General features: G+C 41.9%; 1 protein-coding gene across 2 annotated transcripts in view; it reads right to left on the bottom strand.

The window, feature by feature from the left end:
- Positions 1–573: 573 nt before the first annotated feature.
- CREB5 (cAMP responsive element binding protein 5) overlaps positions 574–23,141 on the bottom strand; it is a gene marked incomplete at its 3' end in the record, with an annotated part of 207,744 nt that continues 185,176 nt past the window's right edge. For both annotated transcript variants that reach the window (XM_083866145.1, XM_083866144.1), the window contains 4 exons: positions 8,268–8,591; positions 2,928–3,155; positions 1,875–1,983; positions 574–737 (listed from right to left, as the gene is read on the bottom strand). In XM_083866145.1, the coding sequence (XP_083722271.1) occupies positions 574–737; positions 1,875–1,983; positions 2,928–3,155; positions 8,268–8,591 (825 nt within the window). The remainder of the gene's footprint in view (positions 738–1,874; positions 1,984–2,927; positions 3,156–8,267; positions 8,592–23,141) is intronic.

Here is a 23,141-nt window from a genome sequence, read left to right as displayed (position 1 = left end):
GAGGGCTGGACAAAAAAGCACGCTATTTGGGCTCGATTTTGTCCTGAAGCCACATCCTATATAACTGCTCTGAAAGAGGCTCTGAATGTGAGACGCGGTCTGCTGATAGCACAATGCTAACTCTTTTTTATTATGCTGTCAGCAGATGCTGTCGCTCTACATTTATAGCCTAATTACTCCTAGTTACCTATGTTTGACTCTGTTTAATACTTTTCATGCCTCACATTGGCTAACAAGCTGCAGTTTAACACAACTTTGTATTTCTGAGGCTGCAGGCTAGACTGCTGAGAAGGAAACATGACTATGTACAGTTAGGTTTATAAACAAGTAACTGGTACCAAAACAATGGAGAAAGCACCCAAGCATTTCTCAAGCTGATAGCATATTAATTGCGTAACTCCCTTTTATGTAACTAAGTATAAAAGACATTTTAATAACTATAAAAATGAATAGCCAGAGTCTTTCAAGAACTGAGGAATCTTCCAGGCTTGAATTACGGTTGCAAATGTCCTTAGCAGAGAGGACGCTTTGATACGGTACCACACTCCCCCAGCAGTTTCTGATCAACCACTTTTAAAGGATGGGGTTGATGTCTGTTCTGTGGCTGGCGAGCTGGGTGAGAGTGGAGCTTCCCACGACGTCACTGACGGAGGAGGAGGTCGTTATGGTGTTGTGCTGGATGACTTGCTGCTGGGAGCAAGCTGGGACCGGGCTTGCAGGAGGGCTGCTCTCAGGACCTGGGAAGGGAATGAGGGCACAGAGACAACACACATTCATTTTTCTATCCGAGTAAAAACCTAGGCTGGGTGATACTCTTGGAAATACTGATAACCTGAAGCATGCACAAGTGTCAGGATTTCAAAATATAATTATGGTTATCCAACACTCTCAGTCTTAAGATTGTTTTAGTTTTCATTCTTTTTTTCAAGCCAGCTTCTCTGATATCAACCTGACTTCAGGAGTTGAGACCTTGAAAAAAGTCCAAGATCTTAATAACTGAAACTAATTTTGGGATAAAAAGTCTGATATCTTAAGGTCCTTAAAATCAGTTGGGATGCTTAAATGCTTTATTTGTTCCAGCAGGAATCAAAATTAGAGTGCAGTGCACTGCAGCACAGAAAATCTAATTCGAGCAACAGCTGATAGGCATGTAATGCAATTATGTATTTTTTCTTTGAGTACTGTTAAAGAGACAGATGCATAGTGATGCAGAGGAGACAGAAATGGGCTCAATTTTAAGATAATGTCACAATCTAGCAAGCCGTGAGGCTCTCCTCAGAGAACAGAGAATTTGTCTCTAAATTACTACACTCACAAAATGCATCAACTAGAAAGAATTAATTAAACGTCTCTGTTAGCTGAGATTTTGTTTGAGGAAAAAAAAAAAGAAAGAAAGATGAGAGTTAAAAAAGAGTTAACAAACCTTGAAAACCTGTGCCAGGTCTGGTCTGTGCCACTGTCAGAGCACAGTACCATTTTCGATGGAGGGGACTGTAATGTTTTCCTTTTTAACTTTCCTTTTGAGAGTTATTTTAAGGTTCTGGCAGCGCCGTGCCCAGGAGGACTCTTGCAGGTTTGGAGTTGTGAGTTCAAGCAGGATCCTCCACATGGGAGTGAGCGTCCATCCGTGTTCATCTCCTTGCCGAAAGGAGGGGTGGGGAAGACTAGCTCTGCTGTGTGGGACGCAAACCGGGGCTTTTTTGGTTTTGAGCGGGGCTGGATAAATAAGGGCAGGAGATTGGATGGCTCGGATGATGTTTGAGAAGACAGGTTCAAGTGATAGTATGACCAAGAAGGGGTTCTGGAGAGAAGAATTACAAGGTTTGCTTTCCTGTGAGGAGTGTGGAGACAGAGCAAACATACGAGCTACTTACTTAGATATCCTTGTGATTCTTTCTGCATAGCTGTTATCGGACAGTCTTTATGTGTTAACAATAACTGTTTCAGCTGTGCTACCTCATTTTTCAGCATGGAAACCTCGTTCTAGAGAAGAAAGAGAGACTGGTTAGCAACAAAGCTTAAACCAGGCTATTCCACAAAGCTTAAACCCAAGAACACAAACCTTGCTCCATAACTTTGAAAAAACTGAGCAAAAAAGGCACTCAGGTGCTTGTGTGCTGAGCTTATGTTAACATTTGTCAGTGACATTATTTTGTAACCTCTGAAGGCAGTCTGACAAATGAACTAACTTCACAGCACCAGAGATACTTAAGGCAATGTTTCAGTCTACTTGGGAAATACCAGAGCTGTCTGCATGAGGCCAGGGGGCAGACCCGTGGGGGCAAAGGCTACCTTGCTGTGCTCAGGGGCATGGTGGCAGGACTGTTGTCACCTACAGCTCAGTTGCAGCCAGTGCCTGGGTGCTGCTCACACCTCTTGAGTTTTGTGGGAGAATGTTTTGGAGGAGTGCCATTCTATGAATGGTTTTCTGCCCTTGGCATCACACAGGCACACCTCTGCATGAAGCATAAGTACTGTGCCTACCATAAGAAGTACAGCTTTTATTATCATATTCATGGTATTTTCATCTATCCAGTTCATTTTCCTCACTGACAGACTGATCTGTTTGTGATTCTATCTCACTAGCTTTGAATGAAGGTTTAACTACATGTCCTGCTCTGAAGAAATTTTTTACAGACATGTTAATGGCACTTTAAAAAAAATCCCCACAAAAAGCAGCGACAAGCAAAGAAAATAAATACAACTCCATCTAGTGAAGGCTTTTAAATCCCAAGACAGCTTTTTCCTGGCTTATTCCGCTAAAATGCAATTATTTCTTTAATTGAAGCACACACATCTTGATTAACAGGCTGATTATGCCTGAGCTCCCACTAGGAGCTGACTGTGCAGGGGCAGCCCCAAAGGCACCATCAGTCAAGCACAAAGAGCCCCTCTGTGTCTTCAGGGGCGCAGACAGTGGCTCGCACCTGAAGCTGCATGTTTGTCTGGGTGAGCTCTTCTGCTTTCTTTTCCAGTGACATCACCCAGACCTTCCTCTTCTGTCTGCAGCGCGTGGCAGCGGCTCTGTTCCTTTCCAGAAATTTCCGCCTCCTCTCATCTGGGTCTTCGTCCACCACTCTCCTCCGGCGGCCTCCAGTGGGCTGTGGTGGCTGTACCGTCTGCGTGGGCTGCATCTGCTGCGCCGCCGGCGAAACCTGCAGGGCAAGGAGACGTTTTGCAGGGGGTGGTGAGGGGTGAAGTTGCAGAGGGGGATGCTGAAATGGGAAGGGAAATCTCACACACTCTGCCTGCTCCCCAGCAAGGTCTGCAACAGGCTCGAGTCAAAAGCTTCACCAGGTGCTACTGAAAGTGACTGCTGGCAAATCCTTGCCATGGTCAAAGGAGAGGTATTTTTGAAATGATCCTCTGAACATTTTTTCTCCATTGAGTTAGTTCTTAAAAACATTCACTTAGATTCATTCTCTGCCACCTATTTCAAACCTGGAATGTCCAGTTTCTCTCAGGATCTGTTTTAATCAAAGCAGAGGACTGTAGTGGTCTAATTTCTGTGTCTCTCCCCTTGACACCCAGTTGCCTCCAAAATTTTAGGCCATTTCAATTTCCCAAGCTTCACCATCTCCGCCTCAATCTTTGCTATCTCTGGAGACAGGAGCTGCAGAACTCTTTGCACCTGCGTGGAGCTGGGAAGCTGTGGGCTGGGATTGCACAAGGGTAGCAGACCTCATTGCCCCTCAGGGGTAAAGAAAGAGTTTAGATCAAACCTGTGTTTTGATGAATTGAGCTTGAACCTGTGTTTTGATGTCCCTGCACTGTGCGGATAAGGGATATTCCTCTTACCATTTTCCATTTGACCTCTCAATTTATCCCTGGCTTTGAGAGTAGATGAACACCACATCCAGTCCACTGCTACAAAACTATGGAAAAAACATGTATTTATGCTTAAGTGCAGGGGAATATTGATACTTCTCCTGAAAGTAACTGGCCCACAATATTAAGAAAAGGTACATGGTGGGGGCAGTGCCATGTAAACTATTCTCCAGTTGACTCCTGAGCAGATGGAACATTCCCACATCCCGGTCAGGAACCAGTGCCAGATTAAATGTTCAACTGCCTGGGAATAGGCTTTTGGACTACTTTCCTGCTTCTCTGTGGCACCCAGGCTACAGGGCTCTGGAGACATGCTTTCTCTCCCTCTCCTTGGGGACTGGGAACCCAGTCTATGGATCCTATTGCTCACACATTGCTGCTGCTACTCCTGCACACTCTGGAACAGTCTGGAAATTTGAATTGTTGACTCAAAATTAGCCCTCTTGTTTTGGCAAAGGCCCAAACCTCCAAGGTGCTTCCTTTTGACTCCAGGGAGTGGACGTACTCAGTGCTTTGTCAGACTGGGCCCTGAATTTCAATTGCCGCAATTAACATGTTTGCCTAACACCTCTGTCTGTCTCAATTAAAATGATACTATCGTCTTGAGCCTTGAGAAGTTGAGGTGTCTTTTCTGTCTAGAATCTAGTTTGGTCTCTCCCACAGCTGGCTTGTGGCAATTACAGTGGCAATTTTATGTGTAATTATTCTGTACATCTGATAACGCTTTTTGCATAAAGGCAGATTTATTCCCAGCTCTATGTAGCACTGTCAGGGAATCTCTCATAGGAGCAGAAAAAAAAAATTTAAGAATAACTTCTAAAAATAAATAAGCCACCCCACATTTTCTGACTGATTTTTAAAATTTCAGCTCGCATAAACTCCGTATGTTTGCTGATAAAATCTTCAACACGCTGTCCACACTGAGGGTTGGAGTGCCAGGTCCATGGCAGCTGCAGTGGGCACAGCCCCTATTCTCACCAGCATCCCCTGGCTTCTGCCAAGACACCGCTGCCAAGGGATTCCAGCTGCTCCCTGTCTACCAGGGCCAGGCATGCTGCCTCTTTAGCATATGTCTGAGTGCAGAGGTCTCAGAAGTACCTTTTAATGTCAACATCTCATCAAAGACCTTTCATTTTCTCACACATAACACCTTTCCAGACTTCAGAGATCTGTTATTTATGTTTCATTATCCTTTTCTGCTCCTTTTCCCTTCAGCTTTAAAAATTCTTGTTTCTTAACTCTCTCAGTAAAATCTGGTACAAAGGCAGAAAAAGGTAACTATACAATTTTGTTTTTTTTAAATTCCTCTCATATGTTCATTTTCTCCTGAATAAATAGTGAGTAATTTTGTTTTTAGAATATACTAGGCAGTCTCTGGGTAGTCAGAATGCGTTTTCAGAACAACAAAATCTTCTCTCCATCTCAGGAAGATATTAATTATAAGGGCTGCCATTATTCCACTAATAATGTCACGTGGGATAATTAACTGACTCTTACTTGATAGCTCTTATCAATGAAATATGTTAGACTATATCTTAGTAACCGTCTAAGCATCATTCTCTAACAGGATTTCATTACCCTGCCTAGGACATAGGAAAAAAAATGAACTAAATATAAAAATATAGGTTAATTTTGGTGTTCTTAGAGGATGCTAATCGCATATCCATTGTGAAGACAAACATAAGACAGCTAAGAGAATGAAATGGCATCCAAACCCCAACTCCGCTTGAGCTACCACTTTGGCAAGTTTGATACAAAGAAATCTTTAGAGGACCAATGCAGAATAATAGTATAATTTTTGCAGTAGTTGAGGCAGCATAGCTAGAACTTGGTAAAATATCTCTCTTTCTCAGAAAGATACTTATCAGAAGCTGATTTCTACTTTTATCCAATATTTATTTCTGTTCTTTGCAATTTACCACAAAACTAATACCCATTCACTCATTCTATGAAAACATAATGCCTTGGGGTCCTGCGTATCAAAACGGTAGCTGAAAAGCATGAAATGAATTCTAACTTTACAGAAGAGCACGGTGCAGAATAACAACAGTCTCGGCATGGGAGTATGCAGCTTACAGCAGCATGGACCATGCTGTCATTTGGCAGGTGGTTTGGAATGGAAGGATCTGGCTCAGAAGAATAAGGAGGTTAATAATTAGAAAATCACACCATAAAATTAATGTCTGCTGGAGCAATCTGATCCCCAAAGAAGCCATTACCATGGGGACTATAGATGAGCTTTGAAAGTAATAACTATGTGGTTATTATTCAGCAAGCCCTTCTTTTCTCCCCTCTAATGCATCTGTTCAGAAATCACTATTGCCTTTGCACCAGAGGAGCAGATGCACAACAAGAGCTCTGCTGCCTGGGGAAGTCACTGGCTCTGGGATTCCTACTCCATCATCCTCTGTCTGATCCCCTTGGTCACACTTACACCCATGGATGGACAAGGTGAAGATCTCCTTGATCTCCTCCCACAGAGTCTCTTGCCTTCAGCAACATACTGTGCATGGCAAAGCTTATCTGACTGCACAGACCTAGCTCCAGAGACTGTATGGTGCTGGACAGAGGGTGACCCTGACACAGCTTTGTGGCTGCCACTCAGCCCACCTACCCATGTGCCTGTATCTCTTGTTGCCTGCCTGAGAGTCTTTTTTGGTGCCTAGATAGCAGGAAATACAAAGCACAAGAAGTTGAAGCTGTCCTAACTGGGTAAGAAAGTCAAGGTCTCTGTTCAAGTGGGTCCAGAGGAAGGCCATTGGCTTACTGATCTTATCCTTACAACTGTGACGTTTGTTTCCCCATGGTAGCTGTTATCCCCAGTAGTTTTCTCTTCACCCATTTAAAGTGGTGTTGTGGATGTTTTCCAGCAGTGCTCCATACTGTGGGATCTGATGCCCTCAACTGCATTAACATGTTTATCCTCCCAACCCCTCAATGAAGGTTAAGTGACTTTCCCCCATGTCATACATGGAGTCCTCAGTTGGCTAAGCACAACTTTATCCTTACTCTCTCAGGGATCTCCAGTACAGCAATCAGGTTACTTTTTGTTTCTCTGATATGAGATGATGTCTTTTTTACTGGAGTTTTTAAACAACTCCAAGGAAAATAGCTCATTAACAGATGGGAAAATAATTGAATTCACAAAGTAAAAACTGAAGTAAACTTAGGAAAGCTCTGGACATCCTCTCACAGGGGAGTCTGCTGCTCTTACTTAGACTGTTTCTCTAAAGCTGACAATTCATTTTACATTAGCAAATCCTTAAGGGAAATCCCATGTGCTTGCAGACTCTGCAATAATAAAGCTAGGTGTTAGTAAATAGTTAATGTTGTGGGACACTGGGACGTCAGCCAAATACTCTCATTTTCTTTAATGTTTTCTAAGAGCTTGTCTGAAAGGTATTTGCAAGCAACACAATACTTCACAGATTGAACTTCTTATGGCTGGCACTCCTCTTTATCCTCACATTCCATGCACTGCCTGTTTGTCTTCCTTAACTTTGCTCTCCGGACCTGACCTGTTACGGTAACTGCCCCAGAGCTTTATTTTTCTTGTGCGATCCTGATGAAGAAGTCTATCATCTTAAGACATTAATAGAATTCTTCTTAAAAATTACTCTTCTAAAGTTTGTGCTCACTAGCTCATTAGTTCAATAAATATTCAGTTCAGAATTATTCAAATTGCTGAAGCCAATATATCTGGTCCAAAAAATTAAGTCCTCCACCTCATTCAGTAGGAGACCTTCACTGACTTGTCATATGAATACAAATCTAAATTGCATTCTTTGGTTAAATCTCTCTCCTTGGACTGGCTTCACCCACTTTTTTCTCCTGCCACAACATGCACCAACAGTTCTCTGCACTCACTGCAGTCTTTCATTCTATGCAGATGTCTGTCCTCTTCATAGGGTCTGGATCATTTAATCTTTCCTAAGACAGTGTATTCTAACTTAGAACTACCTCTAATATCTCCAGTCTTGCATACCCCCTGGCGACACACACACCAGTGGCATTTCATTTCACTAGGGACTTTGTTACATATTTCTGCAGGTAGAATTCATACAGCTTGTTAAATCTTGGCCTGAGAAGCACAAGAAGGTTCAAGCACATTAAGCAACATATATAATATGCCAATCTCTGTAATAAACCTCATCCATAAAAGGATATGTGGCAATCTGCAAAGCTCAGAGCACTAAAAAGCCTTGGAGCTCCTTATAAAGTAAGAAATTACAAATGTCTAGTAAATTAGGCAGCAAAACAAGTTGCTGCTTCACTCCATTTTCTAAATAAAGTTCTAGCATCCCCATCACCATTAGCAGACATTTACAAGCAGCCCGAGGGGCTTGTATCTAACAAGACATGCATGCAATAAGAAGCAATACTGAGACCAGGCTTTAACTCCACCCAACAGCAAAACCCAGTGATGCATGAGGGTCTACCTGTGCTTGTCCGCCCGAGTGCAGCGGGGGGTGCGGCGAGGTCTGGTGGTGTGCTGGGTGTGCGTGAAGGTGCGAGTGGGAGTGGTGGTGGGGGTGGTTCTGCTGGTGATGAGGCTGAGGATGAGGATGGTGTGCCGGATGCTGGTGCTGATGTGGGTATGAATGATGAGGTGGCAGTGTCTGGTGCTGATGAGGATGTGAGTGCATATGATGGTGTTGTGTCTGGTCCTGCCGAGAGCTCATCATTTCCATCATGTGGCCCATGGTGTTCATGTTCCCATTCGACATGGCGGCAGGATGATGACTCAGTGCTGCCTTCAATCTCTGGAACAGAACAAGGCAGAAAATTCAACATTCGTACATGGTGACCTGACCAATCATAAATGCTGTTGCAGAAATGGTACCCTATCTTGTGTTTTGAGATTTATTTAGTTTTGCTCTTGATGTTCCCTTGATAAAAGGCATCTTATTTCCATTTGAGAAAGAACACATTATTGGGCTCTAATCTATCCACTGCAAATATTTAAAGATACAAACATCTGAATTGAAATTTAACAGTTACACATTTCATACTGTGCTTCTGAGGAAAAATAACTGTCTCTCTCTTTGGCCAGCTCAGTGGGGTTAACTTCAACAAGCTTATACTCTTGCAATTTTTAAAAATGAAAGTCTGATTAAAATAAAGATGCAAGAAAGTGCCTGTCTTGTTTTTACTGCAGATATTATTTAAAAGAATCATTGGAAAATACATTGCATTGACATTTTTCAAATTCATGTGTACTAGTACCCAGCCTGTTCTTTCATCATAAATATGGGAAAATAATGAGGGTGGCCTCAACCTGATCCTCCTTCTTTGCTGAAAAGTTCAAACGTGTGTTGTCCTGTTGTCACATGCTTACTTCTCTCTGTTTTGTATGCCACATATCACTGGATTGGGCCCTGGAATCTGACTAGGGCAAAACTTTCCTTAGCATCAATGGGATTTGTTCACTCTTATCTGAACACAAGTAAAGGCCAGTGGGAAAGGGCAAAACATTTTTGACTGCAGCATAGGGCCTTTGTGTACAAAGGATATTGTGGAAATACAGAGTAAAAAAGTTCCCTTCCAGCACAATTACAGGGTCACCCCAAAGCTGTGAGCTGTACCAGCATACAGACATCTTGCTGGTGTCATCTGATCCCTAGATGACTGAAATCACTGGCATTCTCCATGAAGGTAGAGCTTCACAGCTGCTGGCTAGGAGAGGAGTTTCTTCCAAATCCACAGAAACCTCCTTCACATCCATGGTTCTGCTTCTTGTTCAACGTAGAACACTATCTACAGGCAGCCACCCAAGACCTCTTTAACTCTTTATATTTTTTAAGAAGTCAATTGATTTACTCTCACTATTGCAAGTAATTAGCAGAAAATGTCAAGATAAAAAAGAAAGGAAGGAGGTGTATGGTATGACTTGATGCCAAAGCAGCACAATTTGGGTAACCCATAATTCATTATTCAGCCAGAGGACAGAATAAATAGCAGAGAGCTCATCTGTAGGAGGATGTCACCACTGACTCAGTAAAAAAATGCAGTGGTAGGAGGCAGAGGGGTGAATGGTAGGAGGAACAGAGGTGAGCCTTTCCACATAGCAATATCTATCTGTGGGTCAGAAGATCCTATAAGCCAATGTGACAAAAGATGCCAGCAGAGGAACAGTGGCCAGGCTGAACTGCATTTTGGTTCTGTCTTTAAAGCAAAAAGAGTGACAGCCAAGACACTTAGAACCTATAGATGGGGATTTCAGTCTATTTTGTATTGAAATAACATATCTGTGTTACAACACTGCAAAGCCACAAGTAAAGGCTTCTATGTGCAAAGCTGTTACTGTACTGTGTTTGTACAACTGTGAGTGAGAAAGAAACAAATTCTTAAGGGAAAAAAAAAAGAAAAATAGAAGAAGAAAAGAAGGTTGTGGAAGGCAAAAAAAAGTAACATTCAATTCAAAGTGTCATCCTCAAGTTTTTGTATCCATGTGCTTTTTCAGACTTCATGAAGGTCATTCTACTGAGATACTCTAATAGATCTATTAATCTAAATTTGGTGACTTCTGCCACTAATGATCAATTGACTGACCAAGACTTAAAAAAAAACAAAACAAAGAGAGAGATTTGCAAAACACATCAGTATCACAGTTTGCAAGAATAAAACCTAAACTGATGTCTTTTAAGAAGGTTCCTTAAAAATGTCTATCAAACCATAACTTCGTGGCATGTATCCCATCCTGATCATCTCAAAAACAGAGATCAAAGGTGACTTTGATCAAAGGAGGTTAAGTACCTCCTTCTCTACCTCTAAAGTCAGAAGAGAGAGCAATCTAATACTAGTAGCAGTAACCCATCCCAGCATCAAATGGAGGACTGGAACAGCTGTTCTCCTTAATGTCCCTGAATTCCAGTGCTATCATGGTTACTGCAAGCAGCTCCCCACAAGCAGCTCAGAATAACTGGTGTTACCTGGGAGCATATTAGGAAAAATACAGGGCAAATGCATTAATAAGTCAAGTCTTTCTGCGTCATGTTTCTTTAAAACTCACTAAGACATTTTTCATGGAGTTGAGCCACCATGCACATCTAAGACAAAGCACCAACAAAAGCTGCTGTAACTTTGTTTTCTGAATCTAAATGTGAAATAACCAAGCTCTCATTAGCCAGCAGTTCTATGTGACAAATACTTTACAAAATCTACCATGTCTATTTGTCAAAGACATCTGAAACTGAACTACAGTATGTCATCTAAACTGCAGACTTTCAAAGAAAGAAAAAAAAAAAGGGAAAAACTTAATCTGTGAATAAACTTTTTTTTTCAGCTGTAAAAACTGAGGCTTACTAGTGTGGTGCAACTTCAAGGAGAATAAATTATTTTGTTTTCTTTCTGTAGCCTTTCTACCATATCCATTTATTTGAGATAGCAAATCAAGAGAGACAGTGAGAGGCCTGACATGCAGCTGGTTTCAGTCAATAGGGGTAATTTCTATCTGGTCTATGTATTTTACAAGCTCCTTGCTCACTGTTCCCAATGGGAGGGTGGGCCAGCTGCCCTGGATCCCAGTCCTGGTAAGAAACCAGCTCTCTACATCATCCTGTCCCAGGGCAGCAGCAGCCATCGCCTCCCTTTAGCTTCATGCTTAGATCAGCTCTGCAGCAGCAAGAGCCCTGTCCATACCCACATCTGGAGCAGCCTAAATCTTCCAATAACCAGTCACTGCTGCCCATCAGAAACATTCAGGGAACGATAAATGGTTTTTTTCATCTGGTCTTCAGTGAGATCAATTGTTTTCGATGTTTTAGTTAGAGCAGAGGGAGGGAAAATCACCAGAACTTGGTAAACTCTTTGCACTGAGTATGTTAGCGCTCGAAGGGCAGGCTGCAGTTTTGTTATTGTTTCTTTTATGTGTGCTAATTGCAAGCAGCTGTTTTAGTTTAGTGTCAAATAAAATGTGATGGCATAAAAATTGAGCTTACTAGACTGACGACACCACCAAATCCCCTCTAGAATGAAATGGTAACCCAAGATCCAATTCTGTGGTGGTTCAGTTTTTTCAGGAACTGAGTGACTGACTTCACCCAGAGCCTGTGGGCACCTGGGAGTTTGTAAATTGGGATTGAAACAAAAGACTTCTACCTGCTTTCACCTAAATCTGAAATTTCTGCTAACCTCATACCAGTAATTTTTAGAGTACAAATCCTTTTTTCTCCCTTTTATAAGGCAATTTTTAAAAAATCCCCACCAAGCCAAGAGGAAATGGAGATCCTCAGCTTTCCTGAGACTTTTGGCCCTTACTGATTATTTTCATTATTTTATCAAAGTAACATAGTGGCCAACATCAGTTATGGTTGATATCCACTCAGTTATGGCATTTCAATAAATGACTGAGAGTGCCACAGACAACAAGAGAAATCTTTTACAGAGAACAGCCCGCCTTGCCTCTGATCAAGTGAATAAATAAAATTCCCTTTTGTCCCTGTACAGAACAGGGAACTTGTTCCCTGTTCCTTGTGGCAATGACCCTAACTGACACATTTACTGTGAAGCTACCCCACTGAATGCCATATGAAGGTAACATCTCAAAGGAGCTATCCTTGTACCTGGAGTATTGGGGATTTTTGGAAACAAGAGAGTTTTCACAGTGTTTTCTCCATCTAAAGACTGATATCATGGTGCAGTTAATTGCTTGATGCTTCCTTTTATCAACATAGATCCTAACTTATACACTGAACATCTTTGGACAAACCCCAAATCTGCCAAAAACAGCCTTCAAGCACTGGAAATGAAAAACGGTATCAGCTTCTCTTAACACTTTTGTTATTCTGGATCTTGCTGCTTTCTAATGTTCCTCAACTGTGACATGTATTTCAAAGCTGGCTTAGTTTTTGCCCTTTCTTTTCCAAATATCGTTAGTGAAAGACAGCATTTTCTTCAGTTTGTTGAAAGAAGAAAAACCCAACAAACTGTAAATTTGGAGGTTGCTTTTCCCACATTTAAAAATGCAAATAATTTTGTGGGTTTCGCATGCATATTAGTACTTACAATATTTAATCAGTATTTATAATATTTATATAATGATGTATTTTAAACAGGCTATATATATTATATGCCATAACCTGTATATGACTATAAAATACAACTTTCTGCCATTCATCTCTCAGTGGAGAAATGACAACAATCTTCAATTTTACAGGTGCTCTGTGCTTGCATCAAACAATAAGCTATTATAACACCCAGCTGAGTTTTAGGTTGGGACAGACATGGAATGCTGCTTTTGAATAGGACTGAATTGTTCCAAATAAGTATGCATTGCTGCACTCAGAAAAAAAGCTCTCTTCCCTTCTGGCCTGCATGCCCAAATCCCACTAAATTAGAAAGAGACAAGACCAGCTGCAGTGCCTAGTTAATGTCTGGTATATTCTTATCAGGAGATTATATCAGACCCCGGAAGGCACATGAAATATGATCTCAAAGATACTTTCTTGCACTAGTGATTGTGGTTCTAGTCCTGAATATACAAGGGTTCAATAAGTTCCCCACAGGGGACAGAGGAGTCTAGAGAGGGGTAGGAAATCAGAAAGGATTACAGACGTCAAGCGTCGCCACACATCTGCAATTCAGTACAACCTCAGGGTAATGATCGTGATTAGCCAAACTTCATGGCAAGCATACCATTGACTTCAGTGTCACTAATATTGTTTTCTCATCTGCAATAGTCAAGCTTTCCTTTTAACTCTAAGCATCATACCCAAAATTAATATATAAAGTTAAGCCAGTGATAGCTAAAGCTGTGAACAGAACTTCATCCATTGCATTTCAGAGCATCACACCAAATTTTATCCTTTCCCTTAACTATGATGACTGTGACAAGAGAACTTAACATAAGTGTCACCCAGGTCTTTTACAGTTGGCTGCTGACAAGCATTTCACAGTGTAAATAACAGAAACGACTCTTTGCAAATGTTCCACTTGCATTCATAAAAGTAAATTGGAAGCGATTCATCTCCACTCAATAAGTGAACTGCAGATACTTAGAAGCACATTTCAGAGACTGGTAATTAGAAAGTCTCTGATGCCACATTAAATGCTTTCTCCTACATTTCTTGTGCAGTAAAGTACAGTCCTGCCTATTGATGGAAGAAGGAGTAAGATGTGTGAGAAGGACATGAAATCCAGAACTGAAGTGACAAATTACACTAACATAAAGAGAAAAGTGGGATACATTTAATTCACAACTTGCCAATAAACAGTGCCAAATTCCTAATCTTTGAATAATTTTCAGGCTGTTTGGCAAATCTGAATTATACTTTCCCCTCCTTATGTGCTTTCTTCCCTAGTTAGTTGGATTTTATAACAACATGAACAATGGATCGTCATCCAGCCTTCAGTACAGCTCAGCCTCTAATAAAAACAACAAATTTTCTCCCTTGTATTTCCAAACACAAACTGAACTAAACTTCAGTAGAAAGCAGCAAGAATCAACTGTAGGCAATCAAAGCAGCAATAAAACCAATAGACACCATGCTGCTCAAGGACAGGCCAGCTGCAAGAGCTGCTCCAGTGTCCCTGAGCTCGGGGCACAGGGGAGCCATGAGCAGCCACGCTGCCCGCTGACATCAGCCCCAGTGACGGACGACTCTCCGCATGACTGCCAGTTTTAAGTAACCCAGTGCAGGTCAAAGCCAGGGTATTCTGTCGGAACTGCCATCCCCTGGTGATGGCATTTCATTGAGAACAGCCAAGCTCCAGGGACAGCAGAAAACTTAAGTGAGTTTACATCCCAGCTCTGCCCAGCAATTTCCTTCTGCTCATCTCAGAACACCTTACAAAAGAGATAAGTACCAGTATCCTTGTGCAGTGCACCACCTTTTTAAGGATTAGAAAAAGACTGAATTCTCTGTTCCTATTCTACAGGCATTTTTAATGAACAAATTAATTATAATCATGGCAGAAAAGATGCTGAAAGTATAGTTTATATTTCTCACCATATACTATTTCTTGCATGAATCATTTTTCAAATCAGTTTTAAATGACTGGATTTGATTTGCACAGGAGTCAGGAAATGTAAAGTTCAAAAAATCAAACCCCTAATTCCCACCAAGTCTAAGTCAATCTCTCCATGTGTATCCATGACAAGGGATATTTAATTATGTAATCGCACAAAAGATAGCAAAGTGATTTATTACTGGCACATGGTGTCATATATTTTCAACATACAATACCAAGGGAAGGATCCAAAAAATACAACCAACTTCTGACTGATTTCCCAACTGTGTGCCAAAGTCCAAAATAAAAGCAGCTACTTAGCTGCTACCTACCCCTGGAGAGGGCAGTTTCTGACAGCAAAATGCCTAACACTTGGGGATTAATTACCTGCTTGCTGCTTTTGTCTGGGACAGACATAATTTTCTTCATAATAGCAGTATGGCACTGTGTTTTGGATTTGTGCTGAACAATGTTGATAACACTGAAACATTTTTGTTTTTTCTGAGCAGAGTTTGCACAGGGCCAAGGCTTTTTCTGTTTCTTGTCCTGCCCCACCAGCCAGCAGTATGAGCATGCACAGGAAACTTCTGGGGGGACACAGCCAGAACAGTTGATCCCAACTGACCAAAGAGATGTTCCATACCATCTGATGTCATTCTCAGGATATAGAGTGAGGGGAAATAGAATGAAGAGGGGGATGCTCGGGGTGACGACGTTGTCTTCACAAGTCACCATTATGGTTGATGGGGGGGCCCTGCTCTCCTGGAGATGGCTGAACACCTGCCTGCTCATGGAAGTGAATTAATTCCTTGTTTTGCTTTGCTTCTGTGTGACCTTTGCTTTACCTATTGAATTGTCTTAATCTCAATTTATGCATTTTCTCACTTCTATCCTTCTGAATCAATCCCCTATTCCACCAAGAGAAAGTGAGCAGCTTTGTGGGGCTGAGTTGCAAGCTATCAGTAGGCAGGCACAACACACCAAATCTGCATTCTAGTTCTCCAAATAGTCAGTTTTTGCTTACTTCGTCCTCCAGATTAACCTATGGGCTATTCCCATGCATGCCACACTGTCACCTGTGGAAAACACAGAAAAAAGAGGTGGCAATAAAGTCACTCAGTGTTAATCACACCCTGTAAGACACTATGAAAACTAAGGCTTAAGTGAACCTGAATCTGTACTGCTCATCTTCAAGATCTATTCTCTTAGATCCATTTTAAAGCTCATTCCCAAGATAAGAGACCATAGATTCTTTCTTCACACTGGACATAAAGCACTTTTAGCAAAGGATCTGGCAGAGAGTTGAAGCTCAGGTCTTCATCACTCCTGTAAGCAAATGCTCTCTACAAGTTTCTAAAATCATGTATCCATGTTCCAGGATAATGCCGGTGGAAACTGTTTGTACATTGCTTGCATTGCTATATCTATATATATATATCTTGCCTGAGAACACTACCAACATTTATGATTGTATTTCATGAGAAAAATGGGAATTGATTTCAGAGGAAGTTGGGGAATTTCCTATACATGCTAGATATAGAGCAAATCCTCAAATCAGGGCACTCTAACACTCCAAGGAACGCTAAGTTTGTGTATTTTAATCTGTACTCAGGGATCAGATGGGATTAGGACTGCGAAAATTTCTCCCCAAAGAATACTGCTCTGAAGACATGAGACCCCCTTAATGTGTACTTCAGCTTTTTGATGACAATGCAAATTGCTTACTTTCCTCTTCCCTCTCAGGAGCATAAAACACACACCAAGAATACAAGAAGGGCAGGTTCAAAGTCTTTCCTGTCAGAAGATTTCTGAACTTTCATCACCCACCTCTCACTAAAGCTGATTATGATTTAGTCATTCATATTCAAAGAAAAATGCCATCCAAGTACATAAAACTTGGGATTTTATTTTTTTTTCCTTCAGTGGTGTGATTTTTGAATACTCGTTTTTCCTGGATTAAACCCAGGACATTTAAAGGACTACTAGCAAGCCAGAAATCGGATACATGTGCACTTAAAAGTTCTTTGATTTCATCCCAGATGTGCAGTGCTCAAGGGCGTACACACACACACACACACACACAGAGCACAGAGGACACAATCCGGTCTGTAGATTTTGTTTCAAGATTATACCAACCAGACTCTGAAATGTAAAACTCAAGCCCTGACCACTTACAGCCATTAGAGATCCCAGGGCTCTCTGTGAAAGAGTATTGAAGTTCATTAGCCCCTTGGCCTGACTGGAGAATTCACTGCAGGTTATTAGACATTGTCTCATTACCACACAATTTCAGGTGAAGTTATTTTTCTTCTTCCTTTCTAAAGGTAAGGGATTCCTGAAACATTTTTAAAGCATTCATGGATTTTTTTTTCTGAAGAAATAACTAGAATATAAAGTACAGTACAGGGACATATAAAATGAGAGGGTTCTTAGGGACTATTTCACATTTTTTTAAAGCTTTATTTCTTCATCTAACCCAAAATAATGAAAATAGCATTTTAATCCAGCAGACAGCTTTGAATTACCTAACTGTGAAAACATAATGTCCAATGGCTTTTTAAATGCATGCGCTCCAGTATAGCATGTAGTAGGTAGATATAAACCATAGAAAGCGTGAACAGGTTAATATAGTGTCCATTTTCGCTGTTATAAAATAAATATAATTTATGATGAGAGTTATATGAACGGATATCATGAATATTGAGCACAGAACAAGCAGTGTTGATAAGTTGTTGGGCATCCTATTACGCCCCCATGTAAGGTCTCTTATGCCCTTCCAGGTTTCCCCATGTTGTCCCCCTGACTCCATCCCTCAAGCTGCTGCCCTCCACCGTGCCCCTTTTGTTCTCCACCTGCAACGCCACCCCCCTTTGTTCATAGACAGCTCAAGTTGCTGCCTTGTTTTTCACCACCTCGCATGTATCAGCTGCTTTCAAACAGTGGTGCCTTGGGTCAGAAGCATTGAATTTCAAAGCCACTTGAGGCTCCAGGAACAGCAACATCTCAACCCTCTACCAGATACCAGCTGCCTTCTTTATCAGTGCCACCAGCTTTTTTAATACACTTTAGGGTAGTTATGGTGTGAAACGAGAGAAAAAGAATGAACCTTTCAACCATTCAACCATTCTTTTTCTATTGGAGTTGGTGATTTACACTAATGGGTTTTACTTTGTGTTTGAAAGGGCTAGGAATGCATCCTCACACACTCCCCATGGTCCAGTTGACAAGCAATGACTTAGTAAAATGCAATATATTAGCAGTCCACTCTCTTGCACGTGGCATGTTTACTTTACTCTTTTGCAATGCTGCTTTTCAGAGCAATGTGTCAGAGCAAACTAAAACAACCACCTTCCTGAGCAAAGGGAAGGATGCTGCCTGTTTGGTAAGCCATTGACTCAACCTGTCATTTCTGGACAGCTGGATTTGGCTTTCCCTTGGCATGTACCACAGGATACAGAACAAATTTGCACAGGTCAGGGGCCTGGCTAGACCCACAGTTGCACACTAGCAGGATTTCCTTTCCAGCACCAAGTGACAGGTACAGTGTATCCTGCCTCACTTCATTGTGGACTCTTCCCTGTTCCTCTGGCCAGTGGAAAGAGGGCATAAATAACCATCTAAGGCCAAATTCCTGGAAGAGGTGGCCAGTCTGAGGGACGGATGGGAGTTGGGTCCATGCAGCAACCTGCACCCTGAGGGAGATAGAACACCACGTGTTGGGTGAGCACCAACCTGGGAATGGGGTGATGATAGAACCGGACACCTCAAAGCAGCTGCCAGCATCCTGGGAAGAGACAATTCCTGTACACCACCTATCTGTCTGTGCTTGCTGTCCTTCACAGCACAAATGAGTCTTCTGAAAAGCACAACAGGGATCTAGTTGCTCCTGCTATTACCCTATCTTCCTTTTTAAAACATTTCTTGTGTACTTCTGCTGAGTGAAAGAAAAAGGCATAAATACCATCTTGTTTAACACATCTTCCTGTCTCCTCTCCCTGCCTTGCAGACAGCATTATACATCTTCCTGACACCACCATTGTCTGATTCATTTGACATATGCACCAGAAAAAAAAAAAGTCATGTTCTGAACAAGAACATAACACTGTGATCTCATTCCCATCTCACACTCTGCAGCACCTCCCATTACTTGCTGTTTTAGAAAAGAAGGACTGGGAAGCTTTCCCAATTTGCTTACTGGGAAACTTACAGAGGAGATGTGGTAGTGGGAAACCAGACCAGCAAAGGCACATGAGCACTTACATGAGCATGCTGGAAATCAAGGAATTTGCCACAGGAAGTTCAATTACTTATATCCTACCTAAGAGTCTAAAACAGTGAAATCTTTCTCATCTCCTATTACTTAGGAATATTCAGGAACACAGATATTTCCAAAAAGGAACACCACTTTGAAAGGTGATGGCAGGAACATTCCGACTGTATGATGAAAATCACTGACACCTTCTGTGTCATCATTTTCCTCTCTTTTGAAATAAAAATGTTATGATGAAGTTCCCCTTTTGTCTGGCACTCCAGCAAGTCAATGTAAAGCTTCCTGATGCCTGGTCTCATAGAATCATAGAACTGTAGATCTCTGTGTGTTGGAAGGAACCTTTGTCTAGTCCAGTCCCCTGCAATAAGCAGGGACATCTACCACTTCTCTGGATATTTCACCATTCTCATAATAAAGAAATTTCTTCACATCTTCTTCCTTTTATCTGGTCTAAATCGACCCCTTTTTAGTTTAAAACCATTACTGTGTGTAAAAACCTGTCACAACAGGCTCTGCTATAAAGTCCTGATCTTGTAAGCTCCTTTAAGTACAGGAAGGCCACAGTAAAGTCTGCCCAGAACCTTCGCTTCTCCAGGCTGAACAGCTGCAATTCTCTCAGCCTGTCTTCACAGGAGAGGTGCTCCAACCCCTCATCACCTTTGTGGCCTTTGTCTGGATTGACTCCAATGGGCCCATGTCTTTCCTTATGCTGAGAAACTCAGAGGTGCATGCAGTGCTCCAGGTGGGGTCTCATGAGAGTAGAGCAGAGGGACAGAATCCTGTCCTTTGACCTGCTGGCCATGCAGCCCAGGATACAGCAAGTTTACATTGCTGAGTCATGTCCAGTCTTTTCATTCACCAATATCCCCAAGTCCTTCTTGGCAGGGCTGCTCTCAATCCCTTCACCCCCCAGCCTGTACTGATATTGGGAGTGGCCCCAACACAGTTACATGACGTTGCACTTGGCCTTGTTGAACCTCATGAGGTTCCCATGAGCCCCCTTCTTGAGCAAGTCCAGAGTCCCTCTGGGTGGCATCCCATTCCTCAGGTGCTTCCACTGTGCCACTCAGCCTGGTGCCATCTGCCAACCTGAAAGTGCACTTGACCCCTCTGCCTGTGGCAATGGGTGAAGATATTAAACAACAGTCCTTCCTGCTTGACTGCAACCCTCATTGCCCCTCATGTGAGGCTTCTGTCTCAGCCACAAGAGGTCACAACTGAGAAATGGCTGTGCCCTGCCAGCTGAGACACTGGCAGTCTTGCCCCAAAAATGTGCCTCTGTTCCCCTTTCCCAGTGAGCCACAGGAACATCTGCTCTGCCTACAGCCATAATAACCCATTAGTGGCCTGGCCAAATGAGTGAACCTCTCACTGCTACGTCTCTTTGGAGTTCTGCCAAAGGACAACAGACCAGGGGCAAGGAGGGTTGAAGCAAACCAAATTGGGTGTTTGGGTGGACAGGGGAAGGGGAAAAGTGGGAGAAGAATTGGAGAGGAAATGTTGAGGCAGATATTTTTTTTTCATTTCTTCCCTGCAGTTAAAGCATTGACAGATAATTTATCACACATTTTGATGGTGCTCCAGCTGGCAGGGAAAAGAGCTATCTGTTTATTAATTCAATTAGCCTGCTTATTTATCAGCGGAGGGCGAGAAGGTGCAGTCACAGGCCAAACTGTGCCAGTCCCAGACCGCCTGCTGTCGGGCTGAGAGGATGACTCGGAGTGGGAACATCCCGCTCCGGCCGGTGTGCTCATCACTGCATTATCTCAGCCCTTCCAAGGTAAGAAGAGTAAAAAATAAAATAAAAAATCTAACAGCACACATTATGCACACCAGTGACTGTCCAAAGCAGGCCTACAATCAGAGCCTCACAGCTTTGATGCCATTAGTTCCATGCCCTAAAAGTACTGGTTATGTCTGACATTCTGGCCAGAATTGAATTATTTACTTAATATAAACAGTTGAATACACTTTGAATTTTTAATTCAATAGGCATAGTGTCCAAACCAACACCTTAATACAGGACAGGGCTGCTGGAGGAGTAGGAAAGGGCAAGGAGTGTGCTGCCCAGGTACACACCGACACTTATGATCTTTAAGAAAGGAACATTTGTGGAGGAGGAAGGAAACATAGGGGGGAAAAAAGGCTGGCTTTGGAATGGCAGAGAAATGCCCTGAGCTAGGAGGGCTGGAAGAGTGATGAGGCCACTTCTTCTTTCAGCCTGTCTAGGAATACAAGTTTTCCCTGTCACTTGTTAAAAATTCTCAGAGTTCTGGCTGTTGAAGCTCCGAATTCAGAAAATGTTGTGCAGAATGCCGCTTAGAGCTATCTGAGCTGAAGTGTTTCTAAAAACACAAGATATGTGGAAAGTCCAAGGTGCTGGAGTGTGATTTCCCTATAGCCAAAAAATTCCTCCAGCCCAAGAATCTGCAGACCATAATTTCTATGCAATTCCAATGCTGTCATAAACAGTGTTTATTTTTTTCTCGCTTCTATAAGCCATCCCGTCTCTTTTTCTGTCATACATAAACACAGTTGCAAGAGAGAGGTACTGGTTTCCAGTTTTTGTGTCTACATTAAAGGCACATACAGCTTTCTGTTCATACAAGTAAGTCCTGCAATGCTTTGACTTAAAAATGAGACTGCTGACAGAGGGTCTCCATGAGATAGGAGGACACACATGCTCTCAAATGGTCTTTCATTGCTCTTCTTATTTGGTTCCTGCACCACCAGATGTTTAAGTAAAACCGGCATTTTAATTTTTTTTTTCTTTAAGTTTCTTTAGACTTACTCTTCTACCTTCTGGACCCTTGCAGGATATTTTAATTGCAGGACACCATATCTAATTAGGACAGCAGTGAATGTTTCCACTGTGCATAAGCTCAAAGGAGCCTCTAAAAAAAAAAAAAGGTTGTCTATAAATACATCTCCTCCGCCCCTCGGTTTCAGAGCCAAGTTTGGCTTTTACTTCTCCTGGCTGATGATTAGTTTAATGTTCTGAACCAAGATCCTGCTTGACAGATGATTCCACTACCACTGATAGTTTAGACCACCTATCAACATTTTATAAATTCTTAATTTTCTCACTGCAGCCATATTGAACAGTTTCGTGCAAATGAGGCTTATAATTACCCAGATAAATCAGTCCAAAGCAGTATTTCTTAGGATCTTTCTCAATTTTCTCCCTGGAGGATGGGATCCCATCTGCTTTGCTACATTCAGGCTAATTGAAGGGCACTGACTTTTCCAAATGGATTCATTAATTACTCTCACCAGATTCTCTGAGGGGTTCCTCATTCAATGGGTGACACTTGTGCTGTGCTATACCATCCACCCATGTTTAGCAATGTAGCTCTGACTCTCAGCTCTGAGCTAAAACATTTGCAGATGCATTGGCAGGAGTGGTTCTGGCCTTTTAACTGTACAGTGTTAGAAAACAAATGTAATTCTGCTTTCTCCTTTGCTTCTAATTTAATATGCATTCAGAATCTATAAATATTGTAACCATGACTGTTTCAATATGTTTTACTCTTTGACATCATAAATATAAGCAACTACCCCAAAGACAAAACCAGAAGTTTACCGGTATTGCATTGCCAACAGCAGAAAAAGATCAACAAGCATTTGCTGCTATATTTCAGAAAATCTGGTATGTGTAGCAGTATAACGTGAAATTAAATTATCAAATTTAAATACAAAGCTGTCCCATATAATTCTGAGTCTTCATTGGTTTTATTTAGTACAGTAGTAGCCTAGGTTTTCAATAAACCCACATGTAATCATATTGCTCACTGAAACATCAGGGAGACACCAAAGGGAAACAGAGACCCATCTTGCGAAGACCTAATTTAGGAGAGGATTACAACCACTTAGGTGGTGGCCGTCTTCAGACAGAAGCAGGCAGAAGGGAACCTGCCAGCACTCATAGAGTCTCTGCTGGAAGCTGTACAGTGTTCCCCAACAGCAGGCACAATTTCACATTACTTAAAATATTTTATATATCCAAGTGCTGGGTTGGTTAATTCAGGTCTATGAGGCAACTGGCCTGGGAATTGGTGACACAATCTGCTGTGAGTGAACAACAAGCCTTCAT

The sequence above is a fragment of the Zosterops lateralis genome, assembly GCF_965231275.1.
Source record: "Zosterops lateralis genome assembly, chromosome: 1".
Taxonomy (NCBI): Eukaryota; Metazoa; Chordata; class Aves; order Passeriformes; family Zosteropidae; genus Zosterops; species Zosterops lateralis.
This window is presented reverse-complemented; position numbering and strand designations above follow the sequence as displayed.